General features: G+C 35.2%; 1 protein-coding gene and 1 long non-coding RNA gene across 2 annotated transcripts in view; one reads left to right on the top strand and one right to left on the bottom strand.

Moving 5' to 3' along the window:
* Positions 1–513: 513 nt before the first annotated feature.
* Positions 514–10802, bottom strand: LOC111188064 (protein NipSnap homolog 3A). The gene is made up of 6 exons (XM_022600255.2): positions 10619–10802; positions 7809–8019; positions 5564–5722; positions 3902–4051; positions 1456–1542; positions 514–1366 (listed from the first exon to the last, which is right to left on the bottom strand). The coding sequence occupies exons 1-6, from the start codon at positions 10676–10678 to the stop codon at positions 1290–1292; spliced, it is 744 nt and encodes a 247-aa protein (XP_022455963.1). The 5' UTR covers positions 10679–10802; the 3' UTR covers positions 514–1289.
* The window catches only part of LOC111188082 (uncharacterized), a 32640-nt gene continuing 20154 nt past the window's right edge, over positions 10304–22789 (top strand). Inside the window, exons 1-2 of the long non-coding RNA XR_016393599.1 lie at positions 10304–10713; positions 14637–14749. This is a non-coding gene — a long non-coding RNA (uncharacterized LOC111188082). The remainder of the gene's footprint in view (positions 10714–14636; positions 14750–22789) is intronic.

Below are 22789 nucleotides of genomic sequence, written 5' to 3'. Positions count from 1 at the left end.
ACTGAGGTGGAAGACTCTTAGTCAAAACTTAAAGCCAATGCTTCTAACATGTCTGATAGATTTTAGCCTTCAGAGTCAGGGTGTTCTTTGCCTTACTAGGAACTCATCTGTCCTTCAGATTCCTGAGGACCAGGTAAGTGAGAGGTGACCGTGCTTCCTGTTTTTCAGTTTTCCCATAGATAGCTAATTCGTAACTTATTGTTTTTGCAGTATGTTAGAAACATAAAATAACATAGCTGTAAGTACAAGCTACCAGAAGAGCCTAGAAGTGCCAAATCTAGTTTAAGAAGGCTGAGGCACTCAACTAAAATAAAAACTAAAGTTGTTAGTAAGAAAATCCTAGTATGTCTGTGATGGTACTGAAGAAATCCTTGTAAGGTTACTAGCAGGCTATTTACTTGAGGTGACAATATTTACAGTAAAGACAGTACATTATTACTGTCTCATTATCTTATGGCAACACAACAATAGCTCCAGAGATGAGGATAAAAATATAAAACACGATAAAAAGAATCAGATTGTACATGTAGGCTTTTATTAGAGCAAACATTTCCATAACAATAAATATCTCATTAAAACAAACAGATGACCAAGTACCTTTGTTAAACACTGATTTAAAATGAAGTAAAAATTAGTAAAGTTAACTGTAAACGAAGATACTGCAGTATATAAACCAATGGGTCATCAATAACTTTTAATACCAGGACCTAATAACATTATTTTCCAGGTAAGTAATTATTAATGTGATAACCATAATTAATACAGATGACACAGGTAACATTGTACTCTTCCATAGTAAAGAAATATGTTTAATATTTTTATGAATCCTATCTGGTAGTATAAACTAAACTTTAATGGACAAAAACTTTTAAAATCTCAGAAAAACAGACATGATGAAAAGGTTAATAATGTATACAAATATTTTAAAGACATTATCACAGCTATGGAAATGAAAGAATCATTTGAATGTAAGAAAATGCTATAAAAGCAGAGGGTTGTCAAAATAGAGAAAAAGATATTTGGAAACAAATGAAAAGTCAAGATCCTATAGTAATAGTAACTATTTTTAATGTATGACAGATACTGAAATGCCTAGGCAAAAAGGAACAGACTGTTTACTGACGTGGTGGTGATAGTGGACAGAGGTAGCTTTTAAATATGCAAGGGACATAGCAAATTAACTTACCACCTCCATCAAATAAAAGTGAGAATCTCTTGGGAGAATTTAAGCACCATTAGTAGACACATCTTATGGCAGTTAATGAAATGCTTCATTTATCAGTGGAAGACTATTTCAATGGTGAAAATGACATAGGGATCAGAAGCATATTCTGCTGAGACCCAAGGAAGTTAACACTTTCCCGAACTGGAAAAAAATTCATAAGAAGGTATATAAAGTTATCGACTAAATCAAATTTGTTCTAAGAATAACTCGTACCTAGTGAAATAGCTTACCAGCTGCCACAACTCTGGGATCCTCATGAGACTGGTGTCTCCCAGCTGCTCGGCTATCCGCACTCTCGTTCCACCAAAGAACATGAACTGCAGAAATAAATAAACCAGAAATAGATTCTAAAGACTGTGGTAGATTCTAAAGACTGTGGCATTACTCAAATAAGAAAGACAGAAACATTAATCAGAAACTGTAACTCCTATTCTTTAAATAAAAATAGTGATTATCAACAGGGTAACACTAAGTATATTAGTGATAAGATTTCAGAGGGGTGAGCGATTTGGGAGAGAAATTTCTAAACATTGTTTCCAAAGTTTCCTTACTATAAATAATGCTGACATAAATTTCATTAGAGCAGCAGTACATGTACATAATAAGAGCAATGTTGATGACAACTTCTACTAACATTTATTGGGTGCCTACTATGTGCTGAGACTGGTTTTACATTTTGTGTGTATTAACTCATTTAGTTTTCATAATAACCTTCAGTGGTAGGTTATTATTATCATCATTTTATGGATGAGGAAACTAAGGCACAGTAAGGTTAAGTAACTCACCCAAGGTGACAGAGTTTTAAGTGGTGGAGCTGGGATTCAAACCCAGGCAGTCTGGATCTGATTATTTTCTTAACATAAACTCCTAAAATTTAAATTGAGAGAACCAAAGAGTATCTTACATATATACACTTACAAATGTACAGTGTATATATTATACACTATCCTCCAGAAGTGAAGTACTGATTTATACTCAGCATATTATCATATTCCTAGTGCACTGAGAATGAATTTAAGATTAAAAAGTGTGTGTACACACATTTCAGTAGTTTTTTTAAATAAAAATTCTACACGTCTATTATAGTAAATTAGAGATTTAAAAAACCTTTAATGTCATCATTCAAATGTGATTATATATTTTATATCCTTTCAAATTTCCTTCTTGTATAACTAAAAACATTCATATTTCCTAGAATGTTGGCAAAAACTGTTGAAAAAATTAAGCTTTTTATTTTATTGCCAAATTATTAAGGGGGGCAAGATTAAGCCAATACAACCCTACATAGTACAACTACTTGTTTGTCCCCAACCCCTCCAATACTATATCTATATAATATGTTTTTATTAGGTAAAAAATGACATCCAATTATTGTTTTAATTTGCAACTTCTTTAATATATATTAGTCATCTGTGTCTTCTTTGCATAAGCTTTTATTTTTCTTTTTGCTTTTGGATTTCATTTGTTTTTGGTATGCACAGAAATTTGAGCCTTTGTACAGTAAAATCATCAGTTCTTTTCTCTCCTTCATAGTTTTCTTCATTTGCTTTTGGCTTAGAAATGTTGTTCTCACATAGTATTAAATAAATTTATCTATATTTTGTTTCAGTAATTCTATGAATTCAGTTTTTTAATTGATATTTATAATCCATCTTGATTTTATTTTAGTGTATGGTGTGAGAAAGGCATCTAATAATTGTCATAATTTTTCTCCTCTTCATGTACTTTCCAACTCAAACATCTATTTTTGCACAGTTCAACTTTTTTTTTTACAATATATTATTAAAAGTTGAATTTCTGGGCAACGATCAGCTCAACTCTGGATATGTTAGGTTTGAGATGTCCATTAGACATGAAGTGGAGAATATGAGGAGGCAACTGGATATTATGAGTTTTCAAATATTAAAAGTCTTAGCTATCCTCTCAGATAAACTTTAATATCCCAAATAGGTGTTTTATTAAATAAATCAATATGGTATACATACTATGTGTATATAAGTAGTGAGAAATGGGTAATTTTTTTCTTTGGGCTTGTCCATGTCCATTTAATATTTATAATAACTATATATTACTTTTCACCCCCAAACAACCCAAGTAATATTATTAAAAAAATCACAAATGGTACAACAGTACAAACTTTCACATATAAAATAAATAAGTTGCTGAGAAGCTTAAAAGTTCCCATCACAAGGAAAAAAAAATTGTAACTATGTGAGGTAATGCATGTTAACTAAACTTATTGTGGTAATCATTTCACACAATATATACATATATCAAATCATTATGTTGTACACTTTAAACTTACACAATGTTATATGTCAATTATATTACAATAAAAGTGGAAAAAAAATCAATAAAACTCCATTCAGAGATTATGTAGATTATGAAAAAAAGATTATGAAAGGAATAGGTGATTTCTTGAGGTCCTTTCCAGTTTTAAAATTTTTATCATTTTGATGTATCAGAGAAAAAGGCAGTTCAATATTTGCAAAAGTCTTCATAAGGTATTAATATTCTAAATAAATAAGATTTAAAACAGGTTTACTCAACCCTTAAAATCACAAAAAACTAAAAATTTGGCAATAAAAGGTAAAATACAGACAAACTGACCCAAGGAACTTAACAGTAAATCACCAATATACTTTGCAATGTCATAGAAGAGATGGACAACTGTACCTCTGTTGAGTATTCCATATTCTGCATGGAACACTCCAACTAATTTTGTGTAGCCTTGATTGACATGAGTATGAACTGCCCTTTTAAATGGGTCACCCCACAGAGCTGGCCCACCAGGTTTCATCTGAAAAGTAGCCAGTTCATAGACTCCTGGAATAGGGAGAAAAATAAGTATTTTACTGAACACATTCAAGCAATTTGTAATCCTGTCTAGTTTGGTTCCAGTGGAAAGCTAATCTATATATAGATTTGGAGGATCATATACATATACATGTTTATGTAGACATATTTATTAATACTTTGCACTGTGCTTTTATGTGTAGAAAGTCCTTGACCTACTTTAAGGATGAGTTGTTAAGCTTATAGAGAACAAAGAAAAAAGGGACTGGAAGATATAGGTAAGTTATTATCTAAAATATTTTTAATTTATAAAATTTATCAATAAAATAGTGAGAAAATAATGGAATAGGACTTTTTAGCTGCCTGCATTTACACTTTTATAATAGAAATGAATAAAGTATTTTCCAATCTCTTACAGTTCTGTTCTTTCCAACTTCTACTACTTTTTTGCTTTATATAATTTCCCCCTATAGGTTTCCATTTCTACCAGAAACAGCAAGCAAACAATGGACCTGAAGTGACTGTCTCAGAGTTTTTGAGGCAAAACAAACCCTAAAGGAGGTGGTTTTATTATTCCAGATATATAATATCCAGGTAAATACTTGAAAAGTATTTTACCTTCTGGGTGGAAGTATAGGGTGGGTGGACAGAAAGAAACTAGGGGACCAGTAGATTTGAGAAGTAAAGGAAAAACATGCAAAAGTTACTGAAGAATCATGAATAACATAGAGGAAGAGAACCAAGATTTGACATTCTCTTTGAAGCCCACTAGTTCATTTAGGTGGTGCCTAAAACTGAGGGGATCTAGGTGGATAAGGATCTAAATAAGACTTTTCAAATCTCTTGTAATCCAAAATGCACTAGAGTTGGGAATAATGGGGGAAATAAAAATTTAAATTAGTTTATGCTTTTTCTAATCTAACCTTTGTTTAAAACTGGATTGAGGTAATAATTTCTTTAAGTCATCAAGAAGTGAAATCAGGAAGAAGACAAATCTTTAGGAATTATTTTCAAACTGAGAAATAAGAAAGAGGAAGACATAAAAGTTAGACTACAGTAATACAGCTTGGCAGTTCCAGTTAATTCATTCCCCCCAAACAGTCAAATTTTATAAGCAAATTTGTACTTCATGATTTGAGATTAGTAGTAATTTATGGAAAAATACTTTTATATCTAAAAGTTTGTAATATTTAAAAATTATGACAAAATATCATACACTATCCCTCATCTACCCACATGTGCTCCCTGCTCCCAAGGCCCAACTTCTCAACCTTTAGTGACCATGTCAACTTTTTCTATAATATAGCTAAACTTTAAGTATCAGTATGATACCAATTTGGAAAAAAACTCCATTATTTAATGCTCAATTTTTAAGAATAAGCTAAGAGCTCCAAATTATTTTTATCTCAACAATCAACATATGTTCCTATATTATGCAAAAGATTAACTTCATTTTTTTTCCAGTAGAACTTTAGTTTTTATAGCTTAAAATCTTTAATATTTTCTCCATCAAAATTCATTGACTAAGACGGAAGGACTTACCTTCTTTTGGAGGTTTTTCTAATTTGCACCATGGCACCAGATAAGTAATTTCACTCTCTTGTTTATCAATAAGAGCCAAATTTGGAATGAGAAATTGTTCTTGCCATTCCTTATCTTTGGCCAAGGCTTTCTGAACTTCAGTTCGATGAGCAAAATTGTCTATGGGATGAAAAGGAGTGAGAAAAATAAAAATGTTTGATTTAAAACCACCTGTACTTTTTCTGGGTTTCATTCAGTTTAGTAAATGTTCATCGAGGCCACATAAGGACTGTGTTATATCACTGGAGATACCAACATAAGTAAATGTGACACCTGTCCCCAAGTTTTTCATGGTCTAAAAGGGGAGTAGGAATGTAAACAACTGATAATATCATATAGTAATGGGCTTTATATGCTCTACCACTTAGTAGGTAGTTGTGAGGCTTAGGTAAGTTATTGAATCTTTGTGTCTGTTTAACTCCAGGGCTGAAGTGAGGATTAAATGAATTAGCACATGAAAGGAGCTCAGAACAGTGTTTGGCACCTAGTGAGTACTCAGTATCTGTTAACTATTCTTATTAATTTTATTGAGGCATTTAAATTATGGCGCCAGTTTAGAAAAAGACTATTTTTCTTTGTCAGTGGTGACGGTGATGAGTGGTCAGGTCAAGGTATAACTGAATTAAATTGAACATAAATGAAATTTAGATTTGCTTTTTCAGCCTCTTCTTTGAACAAACAGCTTCCAAAGAAATAGTGCTCATTCTCTTACTTACTGTCATCCATTCTTTTTACCCAGTACTATTTCTCTTCTGTTTGTTACCCATATGTTACTAACATATGGGCCTAGTACTAATATTTACTAATAGGGCCTTATAAGACTAATGGTAAAAGAGTTTTCTATGGTTTACGTTGCAGATAAGGAATAACAGCCTTCTTAGAGCATTAGTAAGTTATATCAGGACCTTACGAGTAATTTCTTAATGGGACGTGATTCAGCTGGTGGTGCATTAAAGCATAAATTGTGTTTTTTTTAATAAATTTATTTATTTTTGGTTGCGTTAGGTCTTCGTTGCTGCGTGAGGGCTTTCTCTAGTTGTGGCGAGCGGGGGCTACTCTTCGTTGTGGAGCTCGGGCCTCTCATTGCGGTGGCTTCTCTTGTTGCGGTGCACAGGCTCTAGGCGTGTGGGCTTCAGTAGTTGTGGTTCGCGGGCTCTAGAGCGCAGGCTCAGTAGTTGTGGTACATGGGCTTAGGTGCTCCGCGGCATGTGGGATCTTCCCAGACCAGGGCTTGAACCCGTGTCCTGTGCATTGGCAGGCAGATTCTTAACCACTGCACCACCAGGGAAGTCCCATAAATTGTGTTTTAATGGGGTTTGTTTTATTACAACAGGGAGAACCCCTAAACTATGGCCATGTTAAATACAGAATGAGTACTTTTCATATTAAAGTACTATATGACTATTAACTTTGGACACTGATGACCAAACACTAAATGAAATTATTAAAAGTTCTTTAGATATCATCAAGTCCTGATGTGACTTCACAAAAATTTAATATTGGAGTTAAACATTCTAGGGATTCCTGTAACCGTTCTTGTAAACCAGGGGTTGGTCAACTTCAATATTGAAAGAACTCACTTCCTTTCCTTTACCTCCCTAGCCTAGTATAATGACAGTGAATTCCTTGAAACTCTGGGGGCAGAAAAAAACCCAAAGTGGTCCTGAAATATAACAAAATTATTACATCTTAAGGATGGGTGAGGGCTTCAAAGTTAACTATCATCCCCTATCAACTTCTATTTTCCTAAAGTCCCTAGATGTTTGAATGATTTCTGCTAAAACATTGATATCCAGCTATAGCTTCAATATAAAGAAAAAATAATTCTATTTTCTTTTATGATCCTAACTCACTCTGGTTCTTGCATTAACTGCTTTAAATTTTTCATAAAAAATCTGTACAATAAGCCATTCTAAACTTTTTTTTCTAGAATTAAAGTCTAGCTTAGAATTTTATGACTTGAAATTGGAGATGCCACATTTTCCCTATATTGCTTCCCATATGATAATATAAAGGTTTCCAGCAATGGGCTGTTAAGAGGTATACTGTTGGGAAGAATAATCACTGAATTAATTTTTTTGGTATTGCTGTTTTAGTTTTACTTAACCTGTATGTATTTATAGTAACATAGATCCAAGAACTAAGTCTCATGTAATATCTAACGGAATGAAAATCTGTACTGAATACTTAAGCTGATGACTCATACCATACTTCCAAACATGAAATACTTTATTCATTCTGCCTCCAAATTCTACAGTCCAGAATCCAACCAATTCAGAGTGAGCTGTCCGAAGATGAATGTTTTTCTTAACATTTTCCAGGAACTCATTCATCTTTGAGGGCTTAACATAACAGGTACGAAATTCATAGAATGTTCCATCGTATTGTCTGGGGCCTGTAGCAAAAGATGAGCACACCTGAAGAAAGATAAGGCAACTTGAAATATTTGGGGAAGGTACAGTTTATAATATTATGTTACAAACAAATCTGAGTCTGGAAACAAGGGACACTCATTAAACTCATAATCTGTTTTGACTTCTGTTGTCCTCTCTCCACTGAATTTGTTTAGAGATATGTCAATAAAGATGCCTGCTTTAAACATTCTAAATATATAGCTACTGTTTCCTAGCAGGGGCTCCACCTTTAGTCACTTTTCCATGAGATGCTCCTAAGAAGGCACTGGGTCAGTCTCTTTACCAAAGGACAATTAGGATCCTAATAAATTTTACAGATAGTTAGGATCCTAATAAATTTTACAAATAGTTTATTATCCCTTATTTAGCTAATATTCCATCTATATTGAATAGCATATGTATTAGAGTTAAGCATTTAAAACAATTTTTTAACATATACAGGTATTTTGGCTGGCACAATGACAATGTGTTTACTGGCAGAAAACTAACCTTTTTTTTAGGTTCTTAAAACAATGGAAATTGCTGGTCAGATAGAAGTATTTTCTAAATCCAGTGAAGTGGACCACTAGTCAAAAATAGAACAAGAGTGTAACTAGTGTAATAGGAAACTATGACTTAGCCAGTTGCATTGTACTATGGTGATAGCCTGTGTAAATGCTAGAAAAAGGAAACATCAGTAAGTCAGAATTGTCTGAATAATTATTAGGGTTTAATTACATGTGCAACCTGAAGAAGGGCATTTAATCCACCCAATTATAGCAGGTTGATGGAAATATCCCTTAAGAACCATTCATTACTTTTGTAATAGTCATATGCTCACAATGTAAATTTCTAATTGGGTTCTCTGAGTAAACTTAACTTTCAGTAGATGCTTTGTGTATGTATATGTGTTTGTGTATATATATATATATGTATATACAAATATATGTATATACACACATGCGTATACATATACATTCATATAGCATTCTAATTTACATATCCATCGTACATAAGTTTGGTTAGCATGTGCACATTTCCTGAAGCTGATTATACCAGAATTACCTATTAAAGTAGTTTTGGTACTTATAAGGCTATTGATGAATTTTGGGCTTATACTGACTACCTGATATGTCAAAGGAAAGCAGTAGGCTTCTTCCTCTGACATATATTTTGTTTACAAAACACAGTAATGCATATATTTTACTTAATTGTGTATAAGGCTTAATTATAGTAATCTCTCTTGAGGTCATTCCATGTCTATGATGAGTTATACTCTTATTGCCCAACTGACTTAAGCTTGCCATCAAAAACAATTGCAGCTGCCCCTGTATTTGACAGATATTCTTTTTGTGCCATCTTACTAAACTTTACTAACAGAATGTTAAGCAAATAAAAACTGCCTAGTATTTATAGTTTAAAAATATTATAAATAAAATATAAGTATATCAGATATCAGAAAATGGGCCAATAGGGTACTTGTAACAATTGCTTTTTAAGTTGCTTTTCAGGGAATTTGTATTTGGAGATCAAAATATGTGATCAAAGGCATACATTTTATTATCGTTGGCAGAAGAACGTGTCCTCCCTGTATCCTCAAGTCCATTCTCTACGTCTGCGTCTTTATTCCTGTCCTTCCCCTAGGTTTGTCAGAACCATTTTTGTTTTCATTTTTTTGGTTGACATTTAATAACATCAAAGTTCAGAGTAAAATTCTAAGGAATAATTCTTGGTCCTGCCCCAATAGAGAGACTCAGAATAAAGACTGTATTGCTAATCTTGGGTGAAGGGGCCATTAATGGTTCCTCTTTAGTCTTCACCAGAAAGTCAGTCTCTAGAGTAGATTATAATCCCCTTCTTACTGCTCTTTGAGAAAGAAGTAAAAGCCTAAACACCAAAAGGAAAAAACCTCTAGGTTAGATTCACAGAATAGGCCAATTCCTGACAGTTAAGGCTGAATCACAATAATCTATTTTGTACATTTTTTATCCAGATTAAATAAGTTGTCATCATCATATTTGCAACGAGGTTCCTGACACTGCCTGACTAGGGCACCAACCTCAGGAGACAGTGGCATCTGGGCAGGATGCTTCACCACCTGCACCCTGGGCCCCCTCTTAAAGGTTCTCTGCCTGCAAAATGCTGGACGGTTGTGTATTTCGCTTAATAGGGGGAGGCCTGTCCTATTGCCCCTTCAGTCTGGAGGGGCTTGTCAAAACACAAATCAGTAAGAGAGGCCGGACCAGTGTCTAGCACAGGCCCCAATGCGGCGACAGCAACCTCGCAGAGCCGCAAAAACGCAGCAGCTGGCGCTTCGGGGGGGACCTCAGGGCTTCCGGGTACCTAGGCTAGAAACGGCCCCTGTCCACGACTGTTTGCGAGCCGGCCGGAGGCGACCCTGGCATTGCGTCTTCCTCTAACGGAACCCTTCCTCCTGCCGCGCAGCCCGGGGTCCGCCGCCACGGGATTCCGAGACTTGTACTAGAAGTCAGCTCTGCGGCAGCAGAACCACGTTGGCAGGTCTGGGCCCGTAGGCGCATGCGCGGCCCGCGCTCTCCCCGCAGACGCCCCTCCCCGCCCCTCCCCCAGGGAACGATTTGGGCGCGTCTCGGACGGCCAGTACCTGAGGCGCCTGCGACCGAGCGGCCAGAGCCTTAGTCAGGCTCCTTCGGAGGGCAAGCATGGCACGGCTTCGAGCGCTGAGAAGGGCTGCGGCCGGTATTCTTCCTTAAATTCTTCCTCCTGTGGCTTCCCGACTAGCAGGAAGCGGCGCCTGCACAACTGCATCAGACTCGGGGCGGGTCGGCTCCTCCTCCTGCGTTGGGGCCGCGGGGGGGGGGTTGGGGGGGGTTGTGGGGCGGCCGGACCGCCCAGTCTGCCAGGCGTCCTCCGCAGCCTGAGCCCCAGACGCGTTTGGTGTTAGCTCTGACCCTTCCTTCCACGTTGGTTCCCTCGAACGTTCTTACCCCCAGCGTCAGAAATGACACTAGAATTAGCTGAGTGCTGATGTCGCTCCTGTACCACCTGTCTGGGCCCGTCGCCTCATCTCCTTGCGCACGTGCGTACAGTTCCTAAAAGTTTGTGTGTAGGATGCGAGTGTGTACGACCGAGGAGCATTCACTTTTCTGTTCTAATTGCATTCTCCTTCCCCATCACTGCCCACAGCGCGAAGTTGCAAGGCTCCTAATAACTTACACTCCTAATAACTTATTTTCCGGGAGCTCAGAGGAATGGGGGCACCGAGCTAGATATGAAAAGTTCAAATATAAACATACGTTGTTAAAATTCTGTGATCCTTAAAAGCAAAACCTCTGGTCTAGTCTCCCCTATCCCTGATTATTGCTCACCAGAATAATCACCTTTCAACATTTCGAGCTATTTCTTCTGACGCCTCTTTCTGTATTTTTAAATAATAGGCATATTTTGCTATTTCTTGTGTTTTTTTGGTTTGTTTGTTTTTCGGTCTAGATAGTATCTATTGACTCCTTCTATGGAAGAAGAGGATTTATATCTCAAGTATAACACTCCCCCAAAATAATTTCCCTTCCTGCGGCTAATAATATTTACATGAAAAATAATCAGTTAATTAATTTACATTATTTACATCATGTTAATGTTTATGTTATTCTTGCTAATAGTTACATTATTGCAAACATTAATGCAATATTGCTTATATTATTAGGACTAGGGGGTTAGTTGTACCTTGTACAATGACTTGAATCATCTGTTCAGAGGAAAGGAGGCTTTTTAAAATTAGTAATTCCAGAAGGGCGAGTCATTTTTTCCAGATGATGGGCATCCATTTCTAACTAATGAAGACAAAACAAAGCATCATCTGTGCCCAGACTGGATCTTTATGTTTAAATTTATTTTCTTAGACTCCCCCCCAACCCCGGAATTAACAATCTATTCCCTCATTCAACCCATATTAAATTTCTTCTATGCTTCAGTCACTTTTCCAGAAACTGGGGTGCAGAGGTGAGCAAAAGACAAAGTCTGTGTCCCCTTGGAAGTTCCAGGTTAGGGGAAACAGATAGACAAATGAAGGAAAAATATATCAGGGCTTAATAAATACGTCGAGGAAAGACAAAGTAGGATATGGAGAATAGAAAGTGCTGGAGGGAGGTAGCAGAGACTGCTAGCTCTTTCCCAATGCCATTCTTGTCCCAACCCCTCTTAAAAAAATACTAATAGAACCCAGGCAGCTTGGTGCATCCACGTGACTTAAGTCCTGGCCAGTGGGATGTTTTAGCGCATTTATGACCTACTGTAAGTGATCTTAAAGTTGTGTAGGAGGGGTTGTTTTCCTCTTTGCCTTTTTCTTATTTCTGCCTGCTAGAATGTGGATGTAATGGTTTGAGTTCTTGGTCTTTGAGGTAGAAGCCACATGCTGGGGATGGCAGAACAACAAGAGAGAAGCAGCCTAGGTTCTGACACCAAGGAACACCATACTATGAGCCCTGGACTGCCTGTCTCTGGACTTCTTCCACAAGAGAATTCATCTTCTAGTTTAAGCCACTGCTATGTGGCTTACGTCTATGATCTTAATCATAGGAAGGTGACTATTTTTTTATTTCTCTTTTTCATTTGTTTCTCTTCTTTTCCTTATACTTATTAATCACCAGATTCTTTGCCAAAACTCAAAATGATTAAACCTGTTAATCAGTTTATCAGTTTCATCTTCTAGAGATATCTTTCAGGAGTCTTTTCTCTTGGTCCAGTGTGGACTAAGCGTTCTCTAAGGCGGCCCTGTAGTAATTCTTGGATCTCCTTTCACTGATCTCCTGGGGAATCTTGTTTGCCTTGTGTTGGACCTCATTTTTCCAGGATCTTGCATCTTGTTTTTTCCTCCTAATTTTAGGAGACAGCACATGGGACTTAAACTTTTGAGACTTGCATCTCTAAAAATATCTTTATCAACCTCCTTAATTTATAGTTTGGGTGGGTGTAAAATTCTACATTGGAAATAATTTTTCCTCATGTTTTTAAAGGCACTGCTCCATTGCATTATAGTTTCTAGTTAGACATTCATCCCGTTCTGATTCCTGATCCTTCGTATGTGACTTATTTCTCTCTGGAAGCTTTTATGTTTTTCTTGTTTTCCCTAATTTTCTGAAATTTCACAATAATGTTCCTTGGGATAGATATTTTTTCATACATTGTGTCTCACTCAGTTGACCCCCCTCAATCTGGAAACTCTTAAATTATGAAAAATTTGTTATGTTTCTTGGATTTATTTTCTTCCTCCTCACTCTCTGGAACTTCTTTTGTTCAAACGTTATGCCTCCATTTGATCCTCTAATTTTCTTTTTCCTCCTAGTTTTTTAATCTTTCTTTTTTGCTTTTTTTGGGGGGGGCATGAAATGTTCCAATTTTATTTTCTAACTCATGTAGTAAAATTTTAATGTTCTAATTTCCATTGTTTATGTCCAAGAGCTCCTTTTTACCCCTTTTTCCAGAATGTTTTTTTCCCCACTCTCTTCAGAAGTATTATCCTCTTTTTGTTTCATGGGTTCAATATTTCTGTCTCTCTGGGGACATTGATTATAGGTGTTTTCTTTTTAAATATTGTTTTAAGTCTTCATTTGAGTTTTATTTTGTTTTCTATCTATTTATTTTTTCTGTCTCTGGTACTGGAGTTTTTCCTGAAATGTTTTTGTATTTGTCTCTCAGCTCATATTTTGAAGTTGGACTATAAAAAAGCTCTGTGAGTATGGGTGGGTCTTGCCAAGTAATGGGCTTTAGTGTAGGGTGATCTGACCGGGCAGTTTCCTTCAGTAGATGCCCATCACCCCACTGTTATTATCTATAAGTTATTTCTCTTGTCTAGTCAGTTTTCTCGGCAAGGAAACTTCTGGTGTCCCGCCTATGAGGTCTAATCTTTGTTGCCAGGTTCTTGAGGCCAAAGAGAGAAGGATGCCAGAGATCTCAATATTTGGTAGTATCTTTCAAGAATATATATTATATATATATATATATACATACATACATACATATATATATATATATATATATATTGTTTAGGCTAATTTGCTGTTACAGATTGACACCAAAAGCGTATTATGACTCAAACACTAATGAATTTTATTTTTTATGAGAAACCAGTGTGCATTTACCTACTTGGCAGGCAGCTCTTCTATACATAAGGAGCAGACTTCTTCCACACTGTGGCTTGACCACCCCCTAGAGCCTCATCATTAACTGCATCCAACCAAGAGAAAGATAGAGGAAACTTCCAAGAATATTTCCAAAAGGAGAATGCTTACAAGATAGGAGTAAAATTTATGGCTACAACTTAGAATTAGGTTACCATTGTTAAGTACTGTTAGGTGCCTAAGGCAATCTCCTATTTATTTTCTCACAGGTTTTAATTATCCTCAAAATGCTATAAGTTAAATTTTATCTCCATTTTATAAGTGAAAAAGGTGAGATTTTGAGAGATTAATTTCCTCAGGTTCACTGCTGCTGTGTGGCCCAGCCAGGACTACTTTTTAATTATTGCCATCTGGTCCAATGAATGTGAAAGTGCATTTTACACTGTACGTAACAAATAGGTATCAGTTAAAGGGTGGAGGAAATTATATGAGGTGGGGAAAGGCAACGATCCACTTGATGATGTCTCTGCTTGGTTTTGTCCAAAGGTCAGCCTCATCAAATCTGCAGAAGGAAATGGGAGAGATGGATCCAACTCTGCATAGGAGGGCAGTAGCTCTACGTGTAAACTCCAGATGCTTGTACTTTGGTAACATCACTGGTAAGTACTTTCTTTGTGCTGCATCATTGTGTGGCCACTAGGTGGTGGTATAAACTAGTTTCCTTCATTAGGCCTCCAGTAGTGTGCACTATTTTTGTTACTTTTAAGTTCCTGTAAGTTAACCTGTAGGTATTTAGAGTGGAGCTGTCTTACAGTTCTTCTTTTTTTGTTACATGGTATTATGTATTAAAGAGAAAAATTTCAGTAAAGATGAATTACTTTCAAAACTTTTATGAGTTGCTTTATTATTAATATAAATAAATGGTAATAAAGTAACAAATTTTCATTCAGTGTTTCTTAGCAAGTATCCTACTCATATCAGTGAATATGTATTAAGCACCTGTTGTGTGTTGAGTATTGAATTAAATGCTGTGGGGAAGGAAAAAGACTGGATACCTCTTCTTGAGATTGTCAATGTCTTGATATTTCTGTATCAGCCTCTTTGCTGCTAGCCTTCTTAGAATTAGTAGGAAAGACTTGTGAGCAGCCCAGTATTACATATAATATGAATTTATTTAACGCTTTTCTATTAATAAAATAAATTGTTTTTTATTAGTAAAACACATAAACATATGAGTTTAATATATATCCATTATATACCTTTTTAGATATCCTCTGTTAATTGGCTTTCTTTATGTTTTGCATTTGAAAGTGAATTCTAGTGCCAATGACATTTAAAAACCTGTCAATGATAAAAGCAATTATTTCCTGAAATAGGCTTGGCAAGTCTATTCCTTTGAATAATCCTTGTGCCTCACAATTGGAGTTGGGGGAAAACGTTTGGGGGAGGTATTTCTGGACCTTTTGCTAATTGTTTTGGATTTTTATTATGAAATATGGCTGATTTCTTTCCTAGGTGTAAGTTTAAACACCTTTTACCTTTACGCACTAGTGCGCTTAGTCTGTGACATGTTTTTCCATGAAGTTCCTCTTTCAAATGAACACGCATTATCTGATGCTCTCCAATGGAATTCTCTTCCTCTCTGCAAGTTGTCATAGACACCTACTAGCTGAGTAATCAACTCACTTTTTAATCTGTGTTGGCTTTACCTGACCATCTCTAATTGCTTTTGCAGCATCTTTATAATTTGTTATTTTAAAATTTATTCTCAATATTGTATTGCGGGCCAGAGCATTAATGTAAGGGGCTTGTAGGATATATCCAAACCCAGGGGGCCTATTGGCTCTTCTGTCCCTTGTTAGGTCCTTCAGGATATAGTTTAGGATTTCCCCAAATACACTTTATGATTGAAGCTCAGATGTCCCTCTATCTCTTATGAAGGTTGACAGACACATAGTTTATGGGAAATCAGCATTATTCAGATTAAAATTTCTTCTGAAAAATGTAAGTTGACTTCTCAAGATAGCTTAATAGTGTAAGGTAGAAGTGGGTTTACTAGAAGTGGGGTTACTAGTTCCATTACTAGAAGTGGGCTTCATATTCAAGGTGATTTTCTTCTTATATAGACACTGAATATTAAGAAATATGGTTCCCAATTTTCCCACTACCTTGGTGTCATCAGAAGTTCTCACTCAGCACAAAATAAAACTAAAACTAGTTAGTGAAAAGTCATAACTTTACAGGCTGCTTCAGTATAATTCCTGTTTCATAGTGTTTTTCATTGAATAATGGTCCTGAGCCTGTAAGTGTTTTGGAATGGAGCCTGTTGGTAGATTTATGTGACTAGAGTCTTATTTGTGATTACCTCTTCAATGAGAGCTAGGTCCTCATTTGGTTGGTTAATTCTTTCCTCTTTCCTATCTAGCTGCCTTTCTCATTTTTAAACGGGTTTTAATAAATATAGATTATTCTCAAATCATATATCCTATTCCTGTCCACCTCTCTTTCAGAGAATGTTGGTGATACCTATTTCACAGACAAGAGAACATCAGATTCTAATGTACCTGATATTTCATAGGAGCTGTTATATATATTATGTCATTTACTTATCTCTTTCTTACTTATTGTCTTTCATTTCACCTTGTGAGGTTGATTTTCCATTTCATAAATTAACACAAAAACAGCAAACAAGAAGCTCAAAGAAGCTAAGTGACTGACAAAGGGTAACAAAATGAGTAGTTTAGAGCTGGTTCACTCATTTTAATTACTCTCCTATAATCCAGTGTTACAGGATACCATAACTTAGTTATTGATATTTAAGTGTTCCCATATGTTTATTTTATAAATAATGCTTCAGTGAATAACTCTGTGTGGATCTCCTTGGTCATATACCTGTAAGTGGAATTAATGAGTCAACTTCATACTTTTTGGTAGATTTTTAAATTGATTTATATTCCTACTGTCAGTGAATGGGATTTCCTCTTTCTCCATATTCTTGACAGTTCTTGTAATGGTTTAATATTTTCATATCTCTTGCCTGAGAAATTTCTCATTGATTTAATATACATTTCTCTGATTTCATGTGAATTGAGCCTCTTTTCATAATTTTATAGTCCATGCTGTTTTCCTTTTCTTTGAGGTCCTGTTTATATCCTTTGCCCTATTTTCTGTTATGTTGTTTATCTTAGTAATCTGATAGCTTAAAAAAAAAACCAATCTGGATACTAATCCTCTTTTTTTGTATTTGTTACTGATATAATCTTTCATTTGTGTTAATATTTAAACCTTCCTAATGATGCATTTTTGCCATATAGATGTTTCTAAATTTGAATTAGTAGTTTTTTATGTTTTATGGGCTCCTTTGAGATAACGCTTTTCCTCTCCCTGTATATGAAGACATTTTCCTGTAGATATTTTACAGTTTTGCTTTTGGCATTTGATTTGTCTCAAATTTATTTTGGTCACAGTGTGAGGTGGAGGTTTAATTTGATCTTTATTTTTCCCTTTAATATTAGTAGTCCATTACCAAAGCACAATTTATTAAATATTTCACCCATTCCCTACTGATTTGCAATGCCATATTAAGTATCATTTATTTAGGATATAAACTTCCACATATGCCCAGGCTATTTCTGAATACTCTATTTCTTTGACATATTTATGTTTACTTGTACCAATGCTATGCTATCTGAATTATTGTAGTTTTATCATCCATCTTGACATTTAGTACAGTAAATTTGTAGCTCTTATTCTTACATTTTCTTGGCTATCCTTGGTCTTTACTATTCAAGTTGAATTTTGGGGTAAACTTAACAAATTAAAAAGAAATCCTAATTTCATTTTGATTGAAATTACACTAACTTTATAGTGAAATTTGGGATGAATTGATATATTTATTCTTGAATTTCTTAACATGAACAAAATAAAGCTCTCCAATTTGTGGGGGGTTTTCTTCTATGTGTTTTAAAGAAGAGTTCTACTTTTCTTCAAAAATTCCTTATACAGATTTTATAGATTTATTTGTGAGCACTTTATACTTTTGTTGGTGTTGTGAGATGCTTTTTAAAGTACATTTTCTAACCAATTATAACTGCTGCACAAAATACTATTGAATTTTGTATATTGATCATGTATTTAGAAGTCTTGCTAGACCCTCTTATTCATTTAAATTTTAAGATTTTCCTTTTATAGATTTTTTTCTTACTTCCTATGTAGACAACCTTATTTTCAGTAAATAATGATAATTTTGTTTCTCCCTTTCCAATCTTCATACCTCCTCTCCTTCCCTTCCTCCTTCTCTCCCTCCTGCCCTTTCTTCTCCCCTTCCTTCCTATTTTTCTCTTTCTTTTCTTTCTTTGCTTTCTCCCTTCCTTTCTCCTTCTCTTCTCTCTCTGTCTTTCTCTCTCTCTCTCTCTTTCACTGGGTAGGATTTCTGTGCAATGTTGAATTTGTTTGGAACTTTAAGGGAACTTGTTAGTTATAAGTTTTTTGATAAATACTCTTTATCAGGTTAAAGGAGTTTTTTTTCTGTTTTTAGTTTGCTAAGTTTTTAATTTTTAAAAAATTGTGAATGCCTGTTGAATTCAAAACTTTTCCTGAATTTGCTAAAAACATCATTTGTTTTTATTCTTTAATTGATATTGTGGTGAGTTATATTAACATATTTTTATAATGTTAAGACTTCCTTACATCCCTAGTATAAACCCTGCCTAGATGTTAGGTATTATTATTTTGTACATTGTTAGATTCTGTTTGCTATTATTTTATATAGAAATTTTCTGTCTATGTTTGTAAGTGTGATTGGCTCATAATTTTTCCTTTCTCATATTGTTGTTCAGTTTTCATTTCAGTGTTATTTCAGGCTTATAAAAAAGAGTTGGGCGAGGTTCCCACTCACTTTTTATATTTTATAAAACAATTTGCATATGATAAGGGCTACCTGTTTTTCGAAAGTGTATTAAAAGTATCCAGGGAAATGGTATGGGCCTGGTAAAATTTTAAACTACTGGTTTGGTCTTTACCTGTCTTTGGATTTTTTCATTTCTTCTTTTTATAAATCTTTGGGTGGGATTCTTAGTGTGTTAATTTTCAATCTTTTTTTTTTGAATTTTTGAATTTTATTTTATTTTTTTATACAGCAGGTTCTTATTAGTCATCCATTTTATACACATCAGTGTATACATGTCAATCCCAATCTCCCAGTTCATCACACCACAACCACCACCCCATGCCGCTTTCCCCCCTTGGTGTCCATACATTTGTTCTCTACACCTGTGTCTCTATTTCTGCCCTGCAAAACAGTTCATCTGTACCATTTTTCTAGGTTCTCCATATATGCATTAATATACAATATTTGTTTTTCTCTTTCTGAGTTACTTCACTCTGTATGACAGTGTCTAGATCCATCCATGTCTCAACAAATGACCCAATTTCATTCCTTTTTATGGCTGAGTAATATTCCATTGTATATATGTACCACATCTTCTTTATCCATTCGTCTGTCGATGGGCATTTAGGATGCTTCCCTGACCTGGCTATTGTAAATAGTGCTGCAATGAACATTGGGGTGCGTGTGTCTTTTTGAATTATGGTTTTCTCTGGGTATACGCCCAGTAGTGGGATTGCTGGGTCATATGGTAGTTCTATTTTTAGTTTTATAAGGAACCTCCATACTGTTCTCCATAGTGCCTGTATCAATTTACATTCCCACCCACAGTGCAAGAGGGTTCCCTTTTCTCCACACCCTCTCCAGCATTTGTTGTTTGTAGATTTTCTGATGATGCCCATTCTAACTGGTGTGAGGTGATACCTCATTGTAGTTTAGATTTGCATTTCTCTAATAATTAGTGATGTTGAGCAGCTTTTCATGTGCTTCTTGGCCACCTGTATGTCTTCTTTGGAGAAATATCTGTTTAGGTCTTCTGCCCATTTTTGGATTGGGTTGGTTGTTTTTTTAATATTGAGCTGCATGAGCTATTTATATATTTTGGAGATTAATCCTTTGTCCATTGATTCGTTTGCAAATATTTTCTCCCATTCTGATGTTGTCTTTTTGGCTTGTTTATGGTTTCCTTTGCTGTTCAAAAGCTTTTAAACTTCATTAGGTCCCATTTGTTTATTTTTGGTTTTATTTCCATTACTCTAAGAGGTGGATCAAAAAAGATCTTGCTGTGATTTATGTCAAAGAGTGTTCTTCCTATGTTTTCCTCTAAGAGTTTTATAGTGTCCAGTCTTACATTTAGGTTGCAAATCCATTTTGAGTTTATTTTTGTGTATGGTGTTAGGGAGTGTTCTAATTTCATTCTTTTACATGTAGCTGTCCAGTTTTCCCAGCACCACTTATTGAAGAGACTGTCTTTTCTCCATTGTATATTCTTGCCTCATTTGTCATAGACTAGTTGACTATAGGTGCATGGGTTTATCTCTAGGCTTTCTATCTTGTTCCATTGATCTATATTTCTCTTTTTGTGTCAGCAGCATATTGTCTTGACGACTGTAGCTTTGTAGTATAGTCTGAAGATAGGGAGTCTGATACCTCCCACTCTGCTTTTTTCCCTCCAGTTTGCTTTGGCTATTCGGGGTCTTTAGTGTCTCCATGCAAATTTTAAGATTTTTTGTTCTAGTTCTGTAAGAAATGCCATTGGTAATTTGATAGGGATTGCATTGAATCTGTAGATTCCTTTGGGGAGTATAGTCATTTTCACAGTATTGATTCTTCCAATCCAAGAACATGGTATATCTCTCCATCTGTTGGTATCATCTTTAATTTCTTTCATCAGTGTCTTATAATTTTCTGCATACAGGACTTTTGTCTCCCTAGGTAGGTTTATTCCTAGGTATTTTATTCTTTTTGTTGCAGTGGTAAATGGGAGTGTTTCCTTAATTTCTCTTTCAGATTTTTCATCATTAGTGTATAGGAATGCAAGAGGTTTCTGTGCATTAATTTTGTATCCTGCAACTTTACCAAATTCATTGATTAGCTCCGGTAGTTTTCTGGTGGCATCTTTAGGATTCTCTATGTATATAGTATGTCATCTGCAAACAGTGACAGTTTTACTTCTTCTTTTCCAGTTTGTATTCCTTTTATCTCTTTTTCTTCTCTGACTGCCATGGCTAGGCCTTCCAAAACTATGTTGAATAATAGTGGTGAGAGTGGACATCCTTGTCTTGTTCCTGATCTTAGAGGAAATGCTTTCAGTGGAAAATGATGTTTGCTGTGGGTTTGTCATATATGGCCTTTATCATGTTGAGGTAGGTTCCCTCTATGCCCACTTTCTGGAGAGTTTTTATCATAAATGGGTGTTGAATTTTGTCAAAAGCTTTTTCTGCATCTATAGAGATGATCATATGGTTTTCATTCTTCAATTTGTTAATATGGTGTATCACATTGATTGATTTGCATATATTGAAGAATCCTTGCATCTCTGGGATAAATCCCACTTGATCATGGTGTATGATCCTTTTAATGTGTTGTTGAATTCTGTTTGCTAGTATTTCGTTGAGGATTTTTGAATCTATATTCATCAGTGATATTGGTCTGTAATTTTCCTTTTTTGTAGTATCTTTGTCAGCTTTTGGTATCAGGGTGATGGTGGCCTCATAGAATGAGTTTGGGAGTGCTCGCTCCTTCCTCTGCAAGTTTTTGGAAGAGTTTGAGAAGGATGGGTGTTAGCTCTTCTCTAAATGTTTAATAGAATTCACCTGTGAAGCCATCTGGTCCTGGACTTTTGTTTGTTGGAAGATTTTTAATCACAGTTTCAATTTAATTACTTGTGATTGGTCTGTTCATATTTTCTATTTCTTCCTTGTTCAGTCTTGGAAGGTTATACCTTTCTAAGAATTTGTCCATTTCTTCCAGGTTGTCCATTTTATTGGCATAGAGTTGCTTGTAGTAATCTCTTAGGATACTTTGCATTTCTGCGGTGTCTGTTGTAACTTCTCCTTTTTCATTTCTAATTTTATTGATTTGAGTCCTCTCCCTCTTTTTCTTGATGAGCCTGGCTAATTGTTTATCTATTTTGTTTATCTTCTCAAAGAACCAGCTTTTAGTTTTATTGATCTTTGCTATTGTTTTCTTTGTTTCTATTTCATTTATTTCTGCTCTGATCTTTATGATTTCTTTCCTTCTGCTAACTTTGGGTTTTGTTTTTTCTAGTTTCTCTAGTTCCTTTAGGTGTAAGGTTAGAGTGTTTGAGATTTTTCTTGTTTCTTGAGGTAGGCTTGTACAGCTATAAACTTCCCTCTTAGAACTGCTTTGCTGCATCCCATAGGTTTTGGATCCTCGTGTTTTTATTGTCATTTGTCTCTAGGTATTTTTTGATTTCCTCTTTGATTTCTTTAGTGATCTCTTGGTTATTTAGTAACGTATTGTTTAACCTCCATGTGTTTGTGTTTTTTACGTTTTTTTCCATATAATTCATTTGTAATCTCATAACGTTGTGGTCAGAAAAGATGCTTGATATGATTTCAATTTTTTAAAATTTACTGAGGCTTGATTTGTGACCCATGATGTGATCTGTCCTGGAGAATGTTCCATGCACAGTTGAGAAGAAAGTGTAATCTGCTGTTTTTGGATGGAATGTCCTATAAATATCAATTAAATCTATCTGGTCTATTGTGTCATTTAACGCTTCTGTTTCCTTATTTATTTTCATTTTGGATGATCTGTCCATTGGTGTAAGTGAGGTGTTAAAGTCCCC

Source organism: Delphinapterus leucas, chromosome 6 (assembly GCF_059928025.1).
Source record: "Delphinapterus leucas isolate spDelLeu-1000000601 "Yukka" chromosome 6, BTC_Dleu_Yukka2, whole genome shotgun sequence".
Lineage (NCBI taxonomy): Eukaryota > Metazoa > Chordata > Mammalia > Artiodactyla > Monodontidae > Delphinapterus > Delphinapterus leucas.
Note: the sequence above shows the minus strand (reverse complement) of the source record. Positions and strands in the feature narration are given on the sequence as shown.

Coding starts and splice junctions, on each gene's coding strand:
- LOC111188064 (XM_022600255.2), bottom strand. CDS start 10,678: ATGCTTGCCCTCCGAAGGAGCCTGACTAAGGCTCTGGCCGCTCGGTCG. Junction 4,052..5,563: donor AGAAAAACCTCCAAAAGAAG/GTAAGTCCTTCC, acceptor TCCCTATTCCAG/GAGTCTATGAACTGGCTACT. Junction 1,367..1,455: donor TCCCAGAGTTGTGGCAGCTG/GTAAGCTATTTC, acceptor ATTTTTTTCCAG/TTCGGGAAAGTGTTAACTTC.